General features: G+C 42.9%; 1 protein-coding gene across 1 annotated transcript in view; it reads right to left on the bottom strand.

The window, feature by feature from the left end:
- ANAPC1 (anaphase promoting complex subunit 1) overlaps positions 1-19,899 on the bottom strand; it is a 107,544-nt gene that overhangs the window by 45,420 nt on the left and 42,225 nt on the right. The window contains exons 22-27 of the mRNA XM_081101127.1: positions 17,104-17,182; positions 16,661-16,697; positions 16,495-16,565; positions 13,877-14,055; positions 10,722-10,936; positions 1,332-1,450 (exon numbers count right to left, since the gene is read on the bottom strand). Coding sequence (XP_080957253.1) covers positions 1,332-1,450; positions 10,722-10,936; positions 13,877-14,055; positions 16,495-16,565; positions 16,661-16,697; positions 17,104-17,182 — 700 coding nt within the window. The remainder of the gene's footprint in view (positions 1-1,331; positions 1,451-10,721; positions 10,937-13,876; positions 14,056-16,494; positions 16,566-16,660; positions 16,698-17,103; positions 17,183-19,899) is intronic.

The following is a 19,899-nucleotide window of genomic DNA, read 5'->3' as shown; positions in this document are numbered from 1 at the left end:
CTCTGTGTGTGACAGGGGGCGGGGCCACAACCTCCCTATCCGCCCTGCTCTGTTCGTGACAGGGGAAGGCGCCCCAACCCCCAATCAGCCCTGCTCTGTACCTGATAGGGGGGAGCTCCCCAACCCCCTGATTGCCCTGCGGCTCTGTTTGTGACAGGGTGTGGCGCCCCAACCCCACCCCCACGGGCCCTGCTCTGTGTGTGATGGGGTAGAGCCATAACCTCCCCATCGGCCCTACCCTGAGCATGACTGAGGGTGGCATCGCAATCTGACAATCCGCCCTGCTCTGTGCATGACAGGGGCAGCACCCCAACTCCCCAATCGGCCCTGCTCTGAGCCCGACCAGGGTCTGCACCTAGGGATCGGGCCTGCCCTCTGCCACCCGGGAGCAGGCCTAAGCCAGCAGGTCGTTATCTCCCGAGGGGTCCCAGACTGTGAGAGGGCACAGGCCGGGCTGAGGGACCCCCCTTCACCCCGAGTGCACAAATTTTTGTGCACCGGGCCTCTAGTCTATATATATAAAAGCCTAAGCAAAGGAGCAACCAACCGAACCATCATTATGATGTGTACTGACCACCAGGGGGCAGGTGCTCAATGCAGGAGCTGCCCTCTGGTGGTCAGCGTGCTCCCACAGTGTGAGAGCAGCTCAGCTGACCTTCTGGTGCCAGGCGCCAGGCTCATGGCTAGTGAGCGCAGCTACAACGAGGCGAGCCTCTCCCACCTCAGCGGCAATACTACCAAGCAGCAGCAGAAGGCAGGCACAGCGGGGCCTAGATGAGCCAGCGTGGCACCTGGGCTCAGGCTCCTCTCCAGCCACCCACCGCCTCAGGCACTACTACATCCTTAGGGGGATGTCCAACTGCCAGTTTCGGCCCGATCCCCACAGGGCCTGGCCTGCGGGGATCAGGCCGAAACCAGCAGTTGGACATCCCCCGAGGGGTCCCGGATTGCAAGAGGGCACAGGCCAGGCAGAGGGACCCCATCGGTGCATGAATCCATGTACTGGGCCTCTAGTATGTTCATAAAAGACATAAGACATTTGAAGACTAAATACTTCTATATATTATACTTTAAGATTTTTTAATGTTTAATGATATTACCATTATCCATAATATATTTCTAAACTTTTCCAATTACCTTTCTGTATCTTGAAATGGTCTCATTAAAAGCAAAAATTAGTAATGGGCTACGTTCTATTTCCCTCAACGTTTAGTCTGATTTGCTATTTGAGCAGCAATAACCACTAGAACAGCTATTAACAATATGTAAGAACACTAAAGATAAAAAGAGCATTTCATTTCCTTTCTCATTGAGCCCAGAATTTAACATACCTGTCAAATTCAACTTAGGAATAGGCAATGGTTCCGTTGGAACAGGATGGTATGAAAACAAGGTAAACATCCCTCGTCCTACTGGAAGGGCCATAGTTCGCTGGCACAACTGGAGCAATCTATAAAAATTAAAACCAAAATGTGAAAAAATTTTAAGCAAATAAATTGGAATGCAATCTGGAACAAGTATTTCAAAAGAAGGTATGCTGTATAAAATGAAGTCACAGCCAGGAAATCCACAAAGATGTGGCTGAATCATCCCAACATGGTCATTCTCACTTTAATATTCTTGCCTCCCTTAGAAAGTCTAAGGCAGTGATTCTCAACCGTCTGGCCCTTTAAATACAGTTCCTCATGTTGTGACCCAACCATAAAATTATTTTCATTGCTACTTCATAACTGTAATGTTGCTACTGTTATGAATCATAATATAAATGTCTGATATGCAGATTGGTCTTAGGCGAGCCCTGTGAAAGGGTCGTTCGACCGCCAAAGGGGTCGTGACCCACAGGTTGAGAACCACTGGTCTAAGGGGAGGCCCAATTCCTTTTTTTGTTTCATATTTGCTTTGAATGAAAACCATCTGGTGCAGACCAGCCAGAATGGCTCAGTTGGTTGAGCATCATCCTGTGCACCAAAAGGTTGTCTGTCTGTCTGTCTGTCTGTCTAAGCATATGCTCAGGTGAGGATTAAAAAACAACAACAATAGCTGGTCTAAAAACCAAGCCAACTCTCCCAGGTAACCAAAAGGAGAAACCTAAAGTTCTACTCTGTTGTTAACACCCTCATAGGAAAATATTATACTCTTGGTTCACTGTGTTATTTTCAGTCTAGCTGCCCTCAATATATCTGGGTTCCTACTCCCATCCTTTTAGCAGAGAGACTCCATGGCCTATACTCAAGGAAGGAAAGGAAGATCCTACAGTGAAGGCCAACAGATTTCATGGCATCTCTAGGAAAAACACAGAATCAGTTTCCCTTATATGACAGCTAGGATTTATCAGAGATGTTCAAGGTTCAAATGGCTTCTATGAGCTACTTATTTTTATTTTTTTAAATATATTTTATTGATTTTTTACAGAGAGGAAGGGAGAGGGATAGAGAGTTAGAAACATCGATGAGAGAGAAACATCGATCAGCTGCCTCTTGCACACCTGCTACTGGGGATGTGCCCACAACCAAGGTACATGCCCCCGACCGGAATCGAACCTGGGACCCCTCAGTCCACAGGCCGATGTTCCATCCACTGAGCCAAACCGGCTAGGGTTACTTGTTTTTATATTAAAGTAAATCACATTCTGTAGAGCACCTTAAAACAAAACAAAATCAAACAAATTGTGAAAGCAGGGGCGTTATAACCAGGAAACACTTCACACGCACACAAGTGAAATACCTCTCCAGAAGCTAACATTTTCTCTGCAGACAACGCTATTCACAAGCATGATCTCTCCCTATCTGTACACACTCATAGTTGTTTTTCTAGTTCACTGGTGAGGAAAATTTTGCTGTCCTAAGATTCTTTGGGAACACTGACTACATTAATCTAGAATCATGGAAACTCAAGGCCAGAAGGCAACATCTGTAACATTTCCTTAGCAGAAATCTTACATATAATCCACAACATTATCATAATGGAAACAATTAATACTGTATCCCTTCCCTTTATGATGCCACTGATTACAACATACATCACTATTTCCTGAGGTACTAGGAAAGAAAAAGCATCGTCATTTAAACTATAACACCTATTGACTGAAAGACATTCTCATTTCAGAGACAGTAAAAGGTTAAATAGAAAATAACCTCACAAAATGAACTCTGTTCATGATGGACTGCATGGAGCTTTACTACACACTGGGCAGTGTTTCCAGCATTATGTAGAAACTAGAAGCCCGGTGCATGACATTTGTGCACTAAGGGAGGGAGGTCCCTTAGCCTGGTCTGCGCCCTCTCAGGGAGTGGGCCTAAGCTGGCAGGTGGACATCCTCCGAGGGGTCCTTAGCACTGCTGCTGCGGCAGCAAAGGCTCCTGCCACTGCCGCTGTGCTCACCAGCCAGACGCCAGGCTCACTGCTCCTTAGCGCTGTCTCGGAGGCGGAAGAGGCTCCCGCCATCACTGTGCTCACCAGCCATGAGCCCGGCTTCTGGCTGAGCGGCGCTCCCATCAAGGGAGCACACTGAACACCAGGGGCAGCTCCTGCATTAAGCATCTGCCCCCTGGTGGTCAGTGTGCATCACAGCGACCGGTGGTTCCGCCGTTCAGTCGATTTGCGTATTAGGCTTTTATTATATAAGACTAGGGGCCAGGTGCATGTATTCGTGCACATTGAAAGGAAATTAATTCTCTATAAAAGAAGTGTCAACCAAGTTCATGATCGACAATGACATATCAAAACAGATGTGCACGACTGGCACCAGCGAGAGCTTTATATCTATACTAGAGGCCCGGTGCACGAATTCATCCACTGGTGGGATCTCTCAGCCTGGCCAGTGATCAGGGCCAATCAGGGCATGGGAGGTTGGCCAGCCAGAGGGAGGGAACACAGAGGGTTGGCCAGCCAGCTGGGGGGAGGGGCCACAAAAGGTTGGCTGTGGGAGTGCGCTAACCACCAGGGGGCAGCTCCTGCATTGAGTCTGCCCCCTAGTGGTCAGTGCAGGTCATAGCAACCGGTTGTTCGGTCATGCAGTCACTTATGCTTTTATATATATATATCTACACTAATAAAAGAGAAAGAAACAAACTAACCATCACTCTACTATGCCCACAAGCCACACCCACAAGCCAATCAGGAGCAAGTATGCAAATTAACCCAACCAAGATGGCGGCGGCCACGGAGCTGGAGCAAGCAGGAGGCTTGGGTTCTCCCCAGCGATGGAGGAAGCCAAGCTTCCTGCCCACCCTGGCCTCCACTGAAGGCTACAAAGTTTCAATTATAGAAGATAAATAAATCCCAGATACCTGCTTCCCTCCACTCAAGGAGGCGCTGAAAAAAAAAGAAAAAAGAGAAGGGGCTGGAGTTTGCGTTGCCGGGGGCCGTGGCTAGCCTGCAAACAGCCATCAGCCCCTAGCCATCAGCCCCTCACCCAGGCTGGCCAGGCACCCCAGAGGGGACCCCACCCTGAAGGGGATGCGGCCAGCTTGAAAACAGCCCTCAGCCACTCACCCAGGCTGGCCACCAACCCCCCAGCGGGAACCCTCACCCCATGGGGGCATGGCCGGCCTGCAAACCACCACAGGCCCCTTGCCCAGGCTGCCCCACGCCCCAAGGGAACCCCCACCCTGATCCGGGATACCCTTCAAGGCAAACCAGCCGGCCCCCATCAGTGCACCAGGCCTCTATCTATACTAATAAAAGGGTAATATGCTAATTAGACTGGGAGACCTTCCAGGAGACCTTCCGGATGTTTTTCTGGACAAAGCCATGGTGGCGGGGCCGAGGTAGAGGCGGTTAGAGGCCAAGAGGGGAGGGCAGTTGTGGGTAATCACGCTGGTGGGGGGCAGGGCTGTTGGGGTTAAGCAGATCAGCAGGGGGACCAGTTGGGGACAAGCAGGCTGTCAGTGTGGGTCAGTTGGAGGTGATCAGGACAGCGAGGGGGCGAGTTTGGAGTGAGCAGGCCAGCAGGGGGGCAGTTGGGGGCGAGCAGGCCAGTGGGGAGGGGAGGTGGGGGCGAGCAGGCCAGCAGGGGGGCAGCTGGGGGTGAGCAGGCTGGCAGGGAAGGCAGTTGGGGTGAGCACACTGGCACGGGGGCAGTTGGGGTGATCAGGCTGCTGGGGGGGCATTTGGGGGCAAGCAGGTCAGCAGCTGTGGGCAGCTGGGGGCAAGTAGGCCGGCAGGCAGAGTGGTTAGGGGCAATCAGGAAGGCAGGCAGGTGAGCGGTTAGGAGCCAGCAGTCCCGGATTGCGAGAGGGATGTCTGACTGCGGTTTAGGCCCGATCCCTGTAAACTGGCAGTAGGACATCCTTCTAGGGGTCCCAGATTGGAGAGGGTGCAGGCCGGGCTGAGGAACACTCGCTCCCCCATGCACGAATTTCGTGCACCGGGCCACTAGTATGTGTGTGTGTGTGTGTGTGTATGTATATGTCTGTGTGTGTGTGTGTGTGTGTGTTTGTGTGTATAGGGAGAGAGAGAAGGGTAATATGCTAATTAGATTGAACATCTTTCGGACATCCTTCTGGACAAAGCCACGGTGGCAGGGACCGAAGCAGGGGTGGTTAGGGGCAATCTGGCCGATAGGGGAGAGCAGTTAGGGGCGACCAGACCGGCAGGGGAGCGCAGTTGGGGGTGACTAGACCAGCAGGGGAAGGGAGTTAGGGGCAATCAGGCAGCGGTCCCGGATTGTGAGAGGGATGTCTGACTGCTGGTTTAGGTGGGATCGGGCCTAAACCGGCAGTCGGACATCTCCCGAGGGGTCCCAGATTGGAGAGGGTGCAGGCTGGGCTGAGGGACACCACCCCCCCGCATGAATTTCATGCACCAGGCCTCTAGTAAATATATAAAAGCCTAAGCAACCATTACAACCGGTCAGCCAGTAGCTATGATGACACACTGTCCACCAGGGGGTAGAGGCTCAATGCAGGAGCTGCCCCCTGGTCAGTGCACTCCCACAGCCAGCCAAGCTCTCGCAGCCCCCACCCCCAGCTGGCTGGCCAACCTCCCACAGCCTCTCCCATCCCCTGGCTGGCCAGCCAATGGCCCTGATTGGGGCGGCCAACCTCCCGTGGCCCCTCCCCCTGGCCAGCCAACCTCCCACAGTCCCTCCTCACTGCCTGCCGGCCCTGATTAGCCCTGATCGCTGGCCAGGCTGAGGGACCCCACATGTGCATGAATTTGTGCACAGGGCCTCTCGTATAAAACGTGCTTAATTAGACCTGCTTTCTGAGTTAGCTAAACTTTTTCCAGCCCAGTGAAGCACCTCAACTTCTCTTTCAGGTAATTGTCAGCAACACAGCAGTAAATATCAACACGAAGCACGTTATTATTGTAGGTAATGCAGGGAGAACAACAGGTAAAATATTTAACTGCAGCAGTGTTTGACTATATTCTCTGTAGTGAGAAAACCTGAAGTCATTTTCAAGGTCCACCATTTCTTACTTCTTTTCAGTCAGGTAAAGTTTTTAAGCTTTCTAAATCTCCATTTTACAGCTAATAAAAAGAAAACAGGATTCCACCAAGTCTCCTATCTACCTATTCCAGGACTTCTGTGAGGATCAAATGAGATGAGGCACGGGAAAATGCTTCACAGACATTTGGTCAAAGTATAAAATGTTTCCACCTGGCTATAAAGCAAGTCATGTTCCTGGGCTGAAGAAACTACAAGGAGGCTAGTTGGTAGGGAGAGGAAGCCAGGCGTTGCTACGTGATGTCATTACCCATATCAGGGGTCCTCAAACTACGGCCCATGGGCCACATGCAAATACAAATATTGTATTTGTTCCCGTTTTGTTTTTTTACTTCAAAGTAAGATATGTGCAGTGTGCATAGGAATTTGTTCATAGTTTTTTTTTTAAACTATAGTCCGGCCCTCCAACGGTCTGAGAGACAGTGAACTGCCCCCCTGTTTAAAAAGTTTGAGGATCCCTGACCCAGATGGTTGAACACTTAGCATATTAGCCTTTTATATATAGACTAGAGACCTTGTGCACAACATTTGTGCACTGGGGGTGGGGGGGGGAGACCCTCAGCTCGGCCTGTGCCCTCTAGCAATCTGGGACCCCTCAGGGGATGTCCGCCTGCTGGCTTAGGCCCACTCCCCACAGCAGTTGGACATCCCCCAAGGGGTCCTTAGCACTGCAGTGGAGACAGCAGAGGTTCCTACCACCACCACTGTGCTCACCAGCCATGACCCCAGCTTCTGGCTGAGCGGCGCTCCCTCTGTGGGAGCACACTGACCACCAGGGGGCAGCTCCTGTGTTGAGCGTCTGCCCTCTGGTGGTCAGTGCGTGTCATAGTGACTGGTTGTTCCGTCGTTCGGTCAATCTGCATATTAGCATTTTATTATATAGGATTAGAGGCCTGGTGCATAAAATTCATGCACGGTGGGGGGGGGGGGGAATCCCTCAGCCTGGCCTGCACCCTCTCAATCAGGGACCCCTCAGGGGATGTCAGATCCCTCTCACAATCCAGGACTGGTGGCTCCCAACTTCTCGCCTGCCCGCCTGCCTGACTGCCCCTAACCACTTCTGCCTGCCAGCCTGACCGCCCCCTAACTGCTCCCCTGCTGGCCCAATCACCCCCAACTGCCCTCCCCTGCAGGTCTGGTCAGCCCTGACTGCCCTCCCCTGCCAGCCTGGTCACCCCCAACTGCTCTCCCCTGCCAGCCATCTTGTGGCCACATAGGGGCAGCCATCTTGTGCAAGGACATAATGGTCTTTTTGCGTATTACCTCTTTATTATATAGGATAGATAACTCACTTGATACACAAAACCTTGTGAGGTATGAACGCTACAATCATGCTTCTTATAGAGGCAGCAACTGAGGCAGCAAGAGGTAATTTATTCAAAGTCACCCAGCAGATACTGGCCAGCCATAGCCCAGAGTCCATACTATAGACTACGCTCTCACACAGCATCTCTGTCACTCCATTTCCTCATTTATAGTGACAAATAGCTGGGTCCATATGGGAAGGAAATAGAGATAGGGAGTTATGACTGACTCAGAGCTTCACCAGCCTGAAGCTAAGTGTGGATGGTCCTTCCCTAAAAGTTTTAAGTCCCAGAGTAAGAAAGGAAAAAACAGTGGCAGAGATGACAGGTAACAGAAAGCAGGGAGATAAAGACACTGGAGAGAATTTTAAAATCTAAATTGAACTATCAACAAAACAAAAAGACAACCTACTGAACAGAAGAAGATATTCGCCAATGTACATCTGATAAGGGGTTAATATCCAAAATTTATAAAGAACTCATACAACTCAACACCAAAACAAACAAACATCCAATTAAAAAGTGATTAGACACTTCTCCATAGAGGACATGATGGTGTTTTTACCACCAATATACAAGAATTTATTTGTAAATTTCCAAACCTGCCAGAAGTGGCACTTTCCAAGCCCTAAGCCCACCCTTCTTATCAAGCTGCAATGGCAACGAGTTCTCCCCAACTCCACCAAGCACACCCATACCTTAGGCTATGCCAGAGAACTTGAGTGTTCCCTTCCTCTAGAAGGCTTTATATTCCTGAGCCCAAGAGCTAGGGTGGCAGCTCTCCAGCATCCCAGAAGATAATGGCGACCAGAGCCGCTTGCATAGATTGAGGAAAGAAAATAACAGAGGCACCAAATAGGGCTCCCTGAAAAACCCCAACTTACTTCCTGTACAAAAAAGCTCCCACATGGAAGAACCTACTCCCTAAATAGTGCAAATACCCAAAGAAAATGAATAACATATGAAAAGATGCTCAAAGTCACTAATTGTCAGAGAAATGCATATTAAAACCCAATGAGATAGCACCTCCCACCTGCCAGTTAGAATGGCTGTCATCAATAAATCAACAAACAACAGGTGCTGGCAAGGATGTGGAGGAGAACCCTGCTGCACTGCTGGTACAAATGCATTTGTGCAGCCACTGTGGAAAGCAATATGGAGGTTACTCAAAAAAATTAAAAATAGAACTATCTTATGACCCAGCAATTCCACATCTGGGTATATATCCAAAGAAATCTAAAACACTATTTCAAAGATATATGCAACCCTATGTTCACTGCAGCATTATTTACAAGAGCCAAGATATGGAAGCAACCCATGTGCACATCAATAGATGATTAGATAAAGAAGATGTGGTACATATACGTAATGGAATAGTCAGTCATAGAAAAGAATAAAATCTTGCCATTTGCAACAACATGGATGGACCTAGACTCTAGGTCCTAGAGGGTATATTAAATGAAGTAAGACAGAGAATGACAAACACCATATGATTTCACTTATATGTGGGATCTAAAAAACAAAATAAACAGATAAGCAGAACAGAAACAGACTCATAGATACAGAAGACAAAATTATGGTTGCCAGAGAATGGAGAAGATGGGGTGGAAAAGGTGAAAGGATTTAAGAAGTGCAAAGTGGTAGTTACAAAATGGTGATAGGGTGCCGGAAACCAATTACAGCATGACAGCAGGGCTGAATCTGGGAATGGCTGATGGCATTTCCCCAAACCTGAATAGGATACATTAAATTGACTGTTTGCTGCCAGACAGCTCAGGGCATCTTAATCTACATGTTATTGCCTCCCACTGGCCAAACACTTGAACAGCCATAGTCTAATTCTCCCCAATCTGACAATGGACTCTATATACGAAACCCTGAACCTTTGAAGTGTATATCTCTGCCTCACCTCAGGACAATTTGTGTTAATAAAAAGCATGGGGTCCTGAGACGAGGAGATCTTAGTTTCCTTTAAACTAGGCTCCTCTGACCCCCAAATGCCTTTCAAAATTATATTTTGTTTCTGGACTATTTAATCTACCCACAGCCCCTTCTCCATTTCCTGAACCCTTCTTAATACTGAAACAAGAACCCCAGCAATAGGGATATAAAGTACAGCTGAGGAAATCAATAATCTCTATGTATAAAAGCCTAAGCGACCAAACAACCAAACGACGTGCACTGACCACCAGGGGACAGACACTCAACACAGGAGCTGCCCCCTGGCGGTCAGTGCACTCCCAAAGCCAACCTCCCACGGTCCCTCCCCCTAAGAGACCCCACCTGTGCACAAATTCGTGCACTGGACCTCTAGTATTATAATAACTATGTATGATGCCAAGTGGATGCTAGAATTATTTGGGGGATAACTTCATAATTATATGATGTCTAAGCACTATACTATATATCTGAAACTAATATAAAATAATATTGAATTTCAACTATAATTGATAAAAATTAAGTTGAATTGCCCCAAGGCAACAATTCTGGAATGTTACATTGATTACTACTGAATCGTACAAGTTATCAAGGGATAAATTAGTATTAGCAATGTAATAAAGAACATAAGTTTTAGAAAATGGCAAAAGAGAAGGCTTACACAATATTACATATCACTATTAGAGTTTCTAATGGGAGCAAGGAAAAAATACTGGTGTAAGTTTATACTGAAAATAAGACAAGAAAAATACAAAATATTTTCCTGATCAAGAAGTCCAAGGATGAGTTCAGTGTTTTGCTTTATAAATTCTTAAGGTAACTAAGAGCAGAGAGCTGTATTTCAAGAGGATGAGCGTCTGAAGTACAACATTTACCTCATTAAACGCCAAAATATGTTGAAAATGTATAGAGTATTAAGGTTGGATAAATACTTAAAACATATGATACTTTTAACTTTAAAGTATCCATTTTTGGGGTTTTAGCATTAAAAAAAAAATCCCCGAGAGGTAATTCATGCTTTCAATTACCTGTTTTCCTTCTCCTCAATGAACTCATGGTCACTGAGCTCTGGGTACTGCACCACATTGACACGGACAGGATGCGCACTTTGAAGAAGCCTCCGCACGTCCTGCACCCTTAAATCTTCACTCCATATGAGTGACATAACCTCCTGATTCATGTCGTTCATGCCATCATCTTCCTCCTCAGTCTCTGTTCCTGAAGGAACATCTGATGAGAGCACCTGAGTAACAGACTTGGTTGTAGTGACAATTTAAAAACCAGTCAACACACACTGACTGACATGAGCATGTCCAGGATGACATATCTGACCACCAACAGAGAAAAACTATGCATTCAAAAGCAGGCGAGCCTGGATTCCCTTATATACCATGGACTCTAATGTAGAACTCTCTGTTACAGCACAATTAAACTGCCCACTTAAAAATTCTTTATTGAGCCAAGAGAAGTTTAAATTTGAGATAAGAGTCAGGAGGAGGATTCCTTTAAAAGGATCTAATAAATTATAAAAATCTAACTATATCCTAAACATCTTGAAAACAGATATGACACCCCCCATTATTATTTAAGAACCCACACTAATTTAAATATTATATTTTATTAATATAAGCAGAAAAGAAAAACACGCAGAATATGCAACAAGGGTAGCTGAACAATACTTTCTCCCTTTAGAGTTTTAAATACAATGGATCATGGCTGGTTTTCACTTTTGTTTGTAAATATGTTCCAAATAAAAATTTCTTAAAAGGGAGGGGACTGATGTAACAAAACAAATGAAAAGGGTTCAATCCTTGATTATCATTCTGTCCTCATAAGCTCAGTGTATGCTTTTAGTGTGAGTCTTCCAGTCCAAGTACTGTCAAACCTCAGCTCTCAAACTTCTCCCATCTTGAACAATTCGATTCTCAACCAGGTTGTTCATGGAAAAAATGCCTGGGTTGTTGAATGAACTTTGGTTCTGGACCTGACAACCCTTTCATGCTGATGCATCAGAATGACAAAAAGTGTCTTTCAGGCCATAAACAAAAGAGAGAATGCAAGTCAGTTTACTGCTAAATCTAGGATTATTAGCCTCTCAGGAAACAGTGCTGTGAATATTTTTGTGTTGTTTTTTTGTTTGTTTGTTTGTTTTGCTTTTGTTGCTGACTAAATGCAGGACTGGCACAATTTTAAAACTTACAGAGGCCATCAAGAGTACTAATGTTACAAAGGATGTGAAAAACCAATGATCACGGACAACTGAAGAGGTAGAAAAACTGTTGGCTAGAGGAAAAGCAGGTAGCCAATGACAGCATTTTGGAGGCGGAGATATGTAAAAAAGCAGATGCCACATACTGACCTCCTTGAAAGAAACTGGGGAACCAGTGCTGAAAGTGATTCATTTAAGACTAAGGGGGGGGGGGGGTTGATAAGTTAAAAAAAAGAAGTCTTTGTTTATAGGGTAAATAGTACATTAGACATGTATTGTATAAAAGAAAGATCAAAACGGAATCATTTGGGGGTTTGGAAAGAATTAATAAAATTTACATTATTTCTAATGGGGAAAAAATGATTCTGTTTTCCAGCAAATCACTTCTTGAAACAGCCTTCTGGAACAAATTAGTTAGAAAACCAAGGTTTCACTGTAATTCAGACTTCAACACAGATTTGAATAGCATGAAATCTTCTTTTCTCTCAATGTTTTATATTCTTTTAACAAAGGTTAACTTCTAGTTAAAATGCTAGAGTTCTGTCAACATTTAACATGGAAACAGTATTAACATGAAAAAAATAATGGCAGATAGGGCTAAATAATCACCTTTATTTAGTTCATAAAAATTTATTACAGTTCCTATGAACTATCTAATTTTAAAAAGAAACTATATTCTAATGGGTGGGTTAGCTATAAAATATAGACCCAAATAGCTGGTAAGTTAAATTTAGATGAGTTATACAATACAGCCTCAACTAACTGAACTGAGTTTAGACAGAATTACTGAAAATGACAAATACAGCTGAATGATTATCAATACCATTTGGTTTCAGTGCTAATGATGTTACACTGCTCTTACTCTGTGAAAAGAGGTCTAAAGGCTAAAACTTATCTTGGCCAAGGGAAGAATAAAAACTGTATTAATCCCCCCCCCCCCCAAAAAAAAAAATTGGTTTTCTGTTTAAGACAAAACAAATACTAACTCAAATAAGAGTTGTTATGTAGGTGCAGACTGAAGAGCACTATCTGGTCGGACCCTGCTGAAGATGGATCCCCACGGAAACAGATTCTGTCACAGTTACATGAGGCAACACTAATGTCAGGAATAAATTTTGACACAGGTTCTAAAGCATCAGTAGCCTAAGACCTGATGTGGATTATAAATAGTCAAAATGTGTTGATTATTATCTGTTGGTTCAAAGGCTAATAAGAGATTAGGCAAATTTCCACTGTCACCTCTGGACCCTCTGGGATGCTCACAGTAATACAGCACCACCATTTATGATTTTAAAGTTAACTCGAGTTTAGAAATTTTAAAAATTCCATTTTTAAATTTTTAAAGAGACTGATTTTAAAAGAAATAATTGGAGAGTAATGTTGTAATTCACTTTCTACCTTAGAACCCATTCTTTAAAAAACAGACTTAAAGACCGATGAAGGACAGTATTCAGAAGGGATAACATTAAGACATCTTTCAAACCTTAGTGCCCTCTGTCCCTCTCCCCCCAAAAAATCCTTTTCTTGGGGCTTCAGTTTGATGTGATTAAACAGATATATTTACAATATTCAAAGGTTAAATTCAAGAAAGCCAACTCATCAGAAATGTATGAAACAGAAAATAGTTATATATTAACTATTCAAATTCAGGATCTATGCTCTTGCTTTTCCCACATAATTATAAATTAGTTAATTACCAATACAATATAAGTAGGGAGTCAGCCATGGTAGTTGCTCTACTGATCACTCAAGGTGAAGAAAGTTCCAGGAAAGACAAAGCATTCCAAAATCTCCTGTTCTCATGTTTAATTTACAATTAATAACATTTGTCCAATTATAAATGCCACCTGGCACATAATATGAAAAAGGCAATGTAATATACATGCTTGCAGAAAGACAAAAGAAATGTAGAACATTCCTACTTTATGTTACTAAGGCCAAACTGAACCTTGAACTTTTGGTGTTGACACTCACAGATTTCCCTTTAGGTAAGTTTCCTTCACAGGCCTGCTTGGATAGGTCCTGGCGTCCAATCAAGAGACACACAGCCTCTGGCCAGTCTGCAGCAGGCTGCTCTCGACAGTGATAAATTGCATCTCTAATGGGAAGAGCAATTCCAAAGGGAAGAGTTTCCAAGTCTCTTAAAGTGAAACCTGATGGTGAAAGGAAAACATTTTTCATTTGCATTTAGACTTGCCACTCTCCTGTTTACCCTCTGACTAAAGTTAACAAACATCTATTCTGACAAGAAAGAAATTCATTTTATTCATCTTACTACCAGGCTACTGTCTTGACATCAGGGATTAGCAGAAAAGGTCTCTTTACAAAATTCTAAAAAACCTTAAGAAAAAGACAACTAAAACAATAGGAAAACCACCAAGGACTTAAAAACCATTCCATAGATTAAATACAAAGAGTCAATAAACATATGAAAAGATTGTTTATCCAATGAGTGATCATGGAAACGCAAAACTAAAACCACTAGAAAATAGAAGTTCACACTAGCCTGACAGACAAATATTGAAGTCAATCAATATCAAGTATTGGCAACTAGGCACAGCAACAGTGCTTCTCGACCACAGCTGATGGTGGTTACTTATGTACTGGTACAACCACGCTGGTAAACACTTGGCATGTACAGATAGGCCGACCCCTATGGTCCAACAATAGCCATACAGAAACTTGTGCACATGTGCACCAGGACACAATATTAAAATATTTGTTAGCAATGTTGTTTCACTATGGCAAAAAAGGGAAAGGAGGAAACATCCCAATTGCTTGCATCAATAGAATGGATAAATAAGGCCCAGCCAGTTTTGATGAGTGGAAAGAGCATTGCCCAAGGACTGAAGGGTCTCGAGTTTGATTCTGGTCAATGGCATGTACCTCGGTTGCAGGATGGATTGCTGGCCCCCACTGGGGCACATTCAGAAGGCAGCCAATCGATGTGTTTCTCTCACATGGATGTTTCTCTCTCTCTGTTTCCCCCTCCCTTCCATTCTCTCTAAAAATCAATGGAAAAGTATCCTTGGGTGAGGATTAACAACAAAAAAAGAATGAATAAATAAGTTTTAATATTCAAACAATGAAGTATTTAGCAATGAAAACAAGTGACCTACTGCTACGTGAGTCAACATGGATGAATCTTTAAGTATTGAGTCCAGATGGTGTGGCTCAATGGTTGAGCATCGACCTCTGAACCAGGAGGTTCAATTCTGGGTCAGGGCACATACCAGGGTTTCAGGCTGTGCAGGAGGAAGCCAATCAATGATTCTCTCTCATCATTCATGTTTCTATCTCTCTCTCTCTCCCTTCCTCTCTAAAATCAATAAAAATATTTTTTTCTAAATTTTTAATAACAATATTGAGTGAAGAAAATAAGATAGCAGAAAGTTTTATTTTTATGTTTACATAAAGTTCAAAAATATAAAACACTAAGCAATATATAAAGATGATAAAACTACAAAAATATATGAGAAAAGAAATACAAAATTTAGGTAGGACAGTGGTTACCTCTAGTGGTGGATTATGAGGGAGGACACCATGCAGAAGTAAACACACAAGGGTCTTCAACCACACTAGCAATGTTCTGTTTCTAATGGTGGGTGGCCAGTACATCAATATTCACTTTATTGTTATTCTCTAAACATTTCAAAAATTCTTTTGTATGTATGCCACATTTCATTTTTAAAATTTTTAAATCTTCACGTTAATTAAATTTTTATTTTTCCTAAAATAATATCTAAATTTTATAAATTATATATTATCTATTAATATAGAACCTTGATTAATTTTTAATGTAAAAATGGTTCCTTATATGAAAATAACAATTTTATTAAATATTATGTAACATATAGATAGAAGTTGGCCACTATTTTTTCAGCATAGGTATCTAATCTGTAATACTAATGACAATTATTATAATTTTGAAGAGGATATACAAAAAAGTACAATGAAAAACTAAGTCATTCAGAGCAGTCTTTAAGAATTCAGGAATATCCTGTAACATTCATTAGAGCATGACTTTCTAATATAGAAACATCTTTTTTCTAAATATCTTCATATAAGTAATTTGACTTTTTTTTTAGTTATTTTTGTGAAAAATTTCTTTAGTACTTTACTCAGTTTGAAATCTAGGATCACAGGGTTAGGATTGGAGAGTAGAAAACTCTTTTCTTCCCACTCCACCTATGAATCTTCATCTTGGCACCTCAAATCCCTGGCCTATACCCTTCCAAAGCACACCTGTAATGTTTATACAATTACTTTTAGGCTTTGCCAGGAATACTCCCTTCTGATATCTGAGTATGACAATGGCTTAAGGTCTGGTGTGCAGTGATTGGTGCTCTCCATTCTGAGGCCCAGAGATCAGAAGCTAGTATTGCTGATGTCATATGAAAGTTGTGAAACTGTTAGGGAAAGGAAGTATGGCTAGATAGGCCATAATCTCAACCCTGTGGGACTTTCTCTCCTCATGCCTCCAGATCTAGCTTGCCTTGAGGAAGATGGGCTTCGTGAGGGTGGAGTGTCCAGGGAAGCAGAGGATTCTCACTGGCAGTTCAGTAACACATAAAGAGTAAAGACAACCTTACCTACATTAGCCATCCAGACAACCAATCTTTCAGCCAGACTAGAAACTGATGGAGAATGCCTGAAACTAAACCTGTAGGAAAACAAAACACAGTTATTGAACAGAAGAGTGACACATAATCGAGTTTTATATATTTAATATAAAAGCACAATCTGAATAAAAGTCACCTGTTTTCCTCTTGTTCTGCTTGTGACTTTTGGGGGGCTACAAGATAACAAAATGAATTTTTATTTTGATAGTCTTCCTGGTAAAAAAAATACATAACATGCACAGAAATTTGGAAATAAAGCTTTAACTAACAACTCCTAGAAAATAATAAAATAAGCAGGCTGGAAAGTGTAATTTCCCTGAAGTTAAAATAATCCTAAAAATAATAATCATCCTTCTAAAAGTATGAAATAAGGTACATTAAAAGTATGAAGTTAGATTTTTAAGTCATCCTGGTCTCTGAAATTCAGTTATGGACTTAGACCAGAACAGTGTAAGATAAAACCTCTACAATGAGGTAAGACGTGGTTTCTAAACAAACACGAAACTATTTTCTAATTTCAACTCTGATATCAACATTTATAAAATTTTGTTTGCAGAGCCTAACATTACACTGACTTACCTAGAGAAATTCTCGATAAATAGTGTGAGGATTCGTCACAAACAGAGCTTTCATCACCAAGAATGTAGAGCGCAATACTCTGCACAAGGAGGAAATTAACATCTTTTTTAAATGACTGGGTTATCATTACATATAGGACAGTTCATCCATTTTAGGTGTATAGCTCTGTGTTTTGACAAATGTTTCACAGTCCCATCACCACTATCACAATCATGACACGAATACTGTCCTCACTCCAGAAAGGTCCGCAGTGCCCTTCGTGGCCCATCTGCTCCTCCCTGCACCAGCACCAGAGACAACTCATCTGTGTTCTGTCCCTGTAGTTTGCCTCTTCTACAGTGTCTGTGTCCTACTTTGTGAGTATGCCTTTGAGATCCATCCACATTAACCACATCTATCAGGAGCTTGTTTCTTTCTACTGCTGAGCAGTATTCCATTATACAGATGTACCAACTTTGTTCAGATGGGCATTCAGGTCATTTCTGGTTAGGTGAACCCTAACCCTCTGACCCTAACCCTTTCCCCACTTCTGCCATCAAGAGTCTCTTTTTTTGTTATTGTTGTTAATCTCACCTGAGGATATTTTTTCCATTGCTTTTCAGAGAAAATGGAAGGGAAGAAAGGAGGGAGGGAGAGAGAACGAAACATCAATGTGATCGACTGGTTGCCAACCACATGTGCCCCTACTGGGTCTGGGGAGTGAAACCCAGAACCCTGATATGTGCCCTGTGTCCTGACTGAGAATCGAACCTGTGACCCTTTGATTCGAGGGCCAACCACTGAGAAACACCGGCCAGGGCCATGGTTCTCTTTTGAATATCTGTCCCACCACTAAGATCTGTACCTGCAGTGGCACTTTCTTTTTTTGAAGGAGTAGCATGATTTTACTGAATTTTAGTACAAAACTGGAAGATCTTAAAATTCTATATACCAGGCATCAAATCTAACAAAGAAAAGTTATAATGTGAATATCTGTAAGTTGACTAATGTATTTAGGTTGGAGGTTGAAGAATTATGGCATATCCATAATTCTCTGGCTCCCTCTTTTGGTTAGAAATACACTGGGTCCACCCCCATTGAGCAAGACCAAAAATTTGGTGGTTTAACTTAAATGCTTCCACACAATCTGCAAGAAATGCAAAAGTTCTGGGATTAAGCTGTTCTGAATACACTGTGGATATATTTAATGCCACTAAAATGTACACCAAAAAAGTTAAAATAATAAATAGTATGTTAGATTCTCACATTATCATTTATTTAAAAGAGCAGAATCACCATTCTGCATGTTTGTGTCAGAGCACAGGGGTTGTGAAGCCTTCCTCAACATGAAGGCAGAGGCAGAGTGAAGAAAAGATGGGTGTGTCCACTGACATGTGGGAGGAAGACCAAAGCACAGGGCTCTCCTGTGAGCCTGAAGGGTCCATAAAGGACCTGTGCGCAGGCTGCTCGAGGGCCAGGGGACCGAGAGACAGGTGCTGAAAAAGCTCACCTTTCCATATGCCCTTTGGTTCTTACTCGAAGATTTGACCATGGACATGTCCTAACTATGCAAAATGAACTAATTTTTAACAATAAATAATGTACTTCTCTGGGGGGGGGGCGAGGGGGGGGCGGAAGGTGGGGGGCGGAAGGTGGGGGGTAGTTGGTACCTGGGAAGCTACAGACAAACTGGTTAAAAAATTTAAATGAAAAAGCAAAGGAACTAAAATAGCTAAAACAATATTGAAAAATTGTTCATGGGAGGAGACATACTAATCAGTTTTAAGACTTACTTTTAAAGCTACAGTAATCAAGACAGTGTGGACTGCAACACAGATCAGTGGACCAGATTAAAAGGCCCAGAAATTGACCCATAAGAATGTGGTCGCAGGATTGGGGGGATGAGAGGACATTGGGGGGATAAGGACACATTTGTAATATCTTATTCAATAAAGGGAAAAAAATATTTTTTAAGAAAAAGAATGTGGTCAACTGACTTTTAACAAAACGGTAAAAGCAACAAAGAAACAATAATCTTTTCAACAAATAGTGTTAAAAGATTTGGACATCCAGATTGAATAAGAACCTCAACTTAAACCTCATGTCTTATACAAAATTATCAAAGTGGATCGTTGCTCTAAATGTAAATCATACAACTATAAAATTTCTACAAGGAAACAGGGAGAAAATCTTGTGTTCTGAAGTTAAACAATGAATTCTTACATATGACACCAAAAGCACTATCCATAAAAGAAAAAAACTGGATAAATTGGCTTCATCAAAATTGAACAGTTTTGCTCTACAAAATAAACACTAAGAGTATGATGAGACATGACAAGATGCAAAGTAGGAGAAAATATTTGCAATCCACATATCTGACAAAATTTCATTATCTAGAATGCTCAAAATATCACTAGCCATTAAGGAAATGCAAATTAAAACCAAATGAGATATCACTGCACATCTACCAGGATGGCAAAAATTAGAAATCATGACAATAGCAAACACTGACAAAAATGCAGGGACACTGGAATGCTCACACACTGCTGGGGAAATGTAAAATAGTACAGTCAGTGTGAAAATAGTTTACAGTTTCTTAAAAACTAAATATATACTTACTACATAACCATCAATCCCACCTCTGGGTATCTACTTTAAAGAAATGAAAACTTATGTTCACACAGAAACTTGAATGATTACAGCAGCTATATTCACAACTGCTGGTACAGGGAACACCTGCATGAATCTCAAAAGTATAAGGGAAAATTTGTTGGAAGGGAGGAGGTCTATTCTGTATCCTAGTTATGGTGGTGAATA

Source organism: Myotis nattereri (genome assembly GCF_964212035.1).
Source record: "Myotis nattereri genome assembly, chromosome: 10".
In the NCBI taxonomy this organism is placed as follows: Eukaryota; Metazoa; Chordata; class Mammalia; order Chiroptera; family Vespertilionidae; genus Myotis; species Myotis nattereri.
Note: the sequence above shows the minus strand (reverse complement) of the source record. Positions and strands in the feature narration are given on the sequence as shown.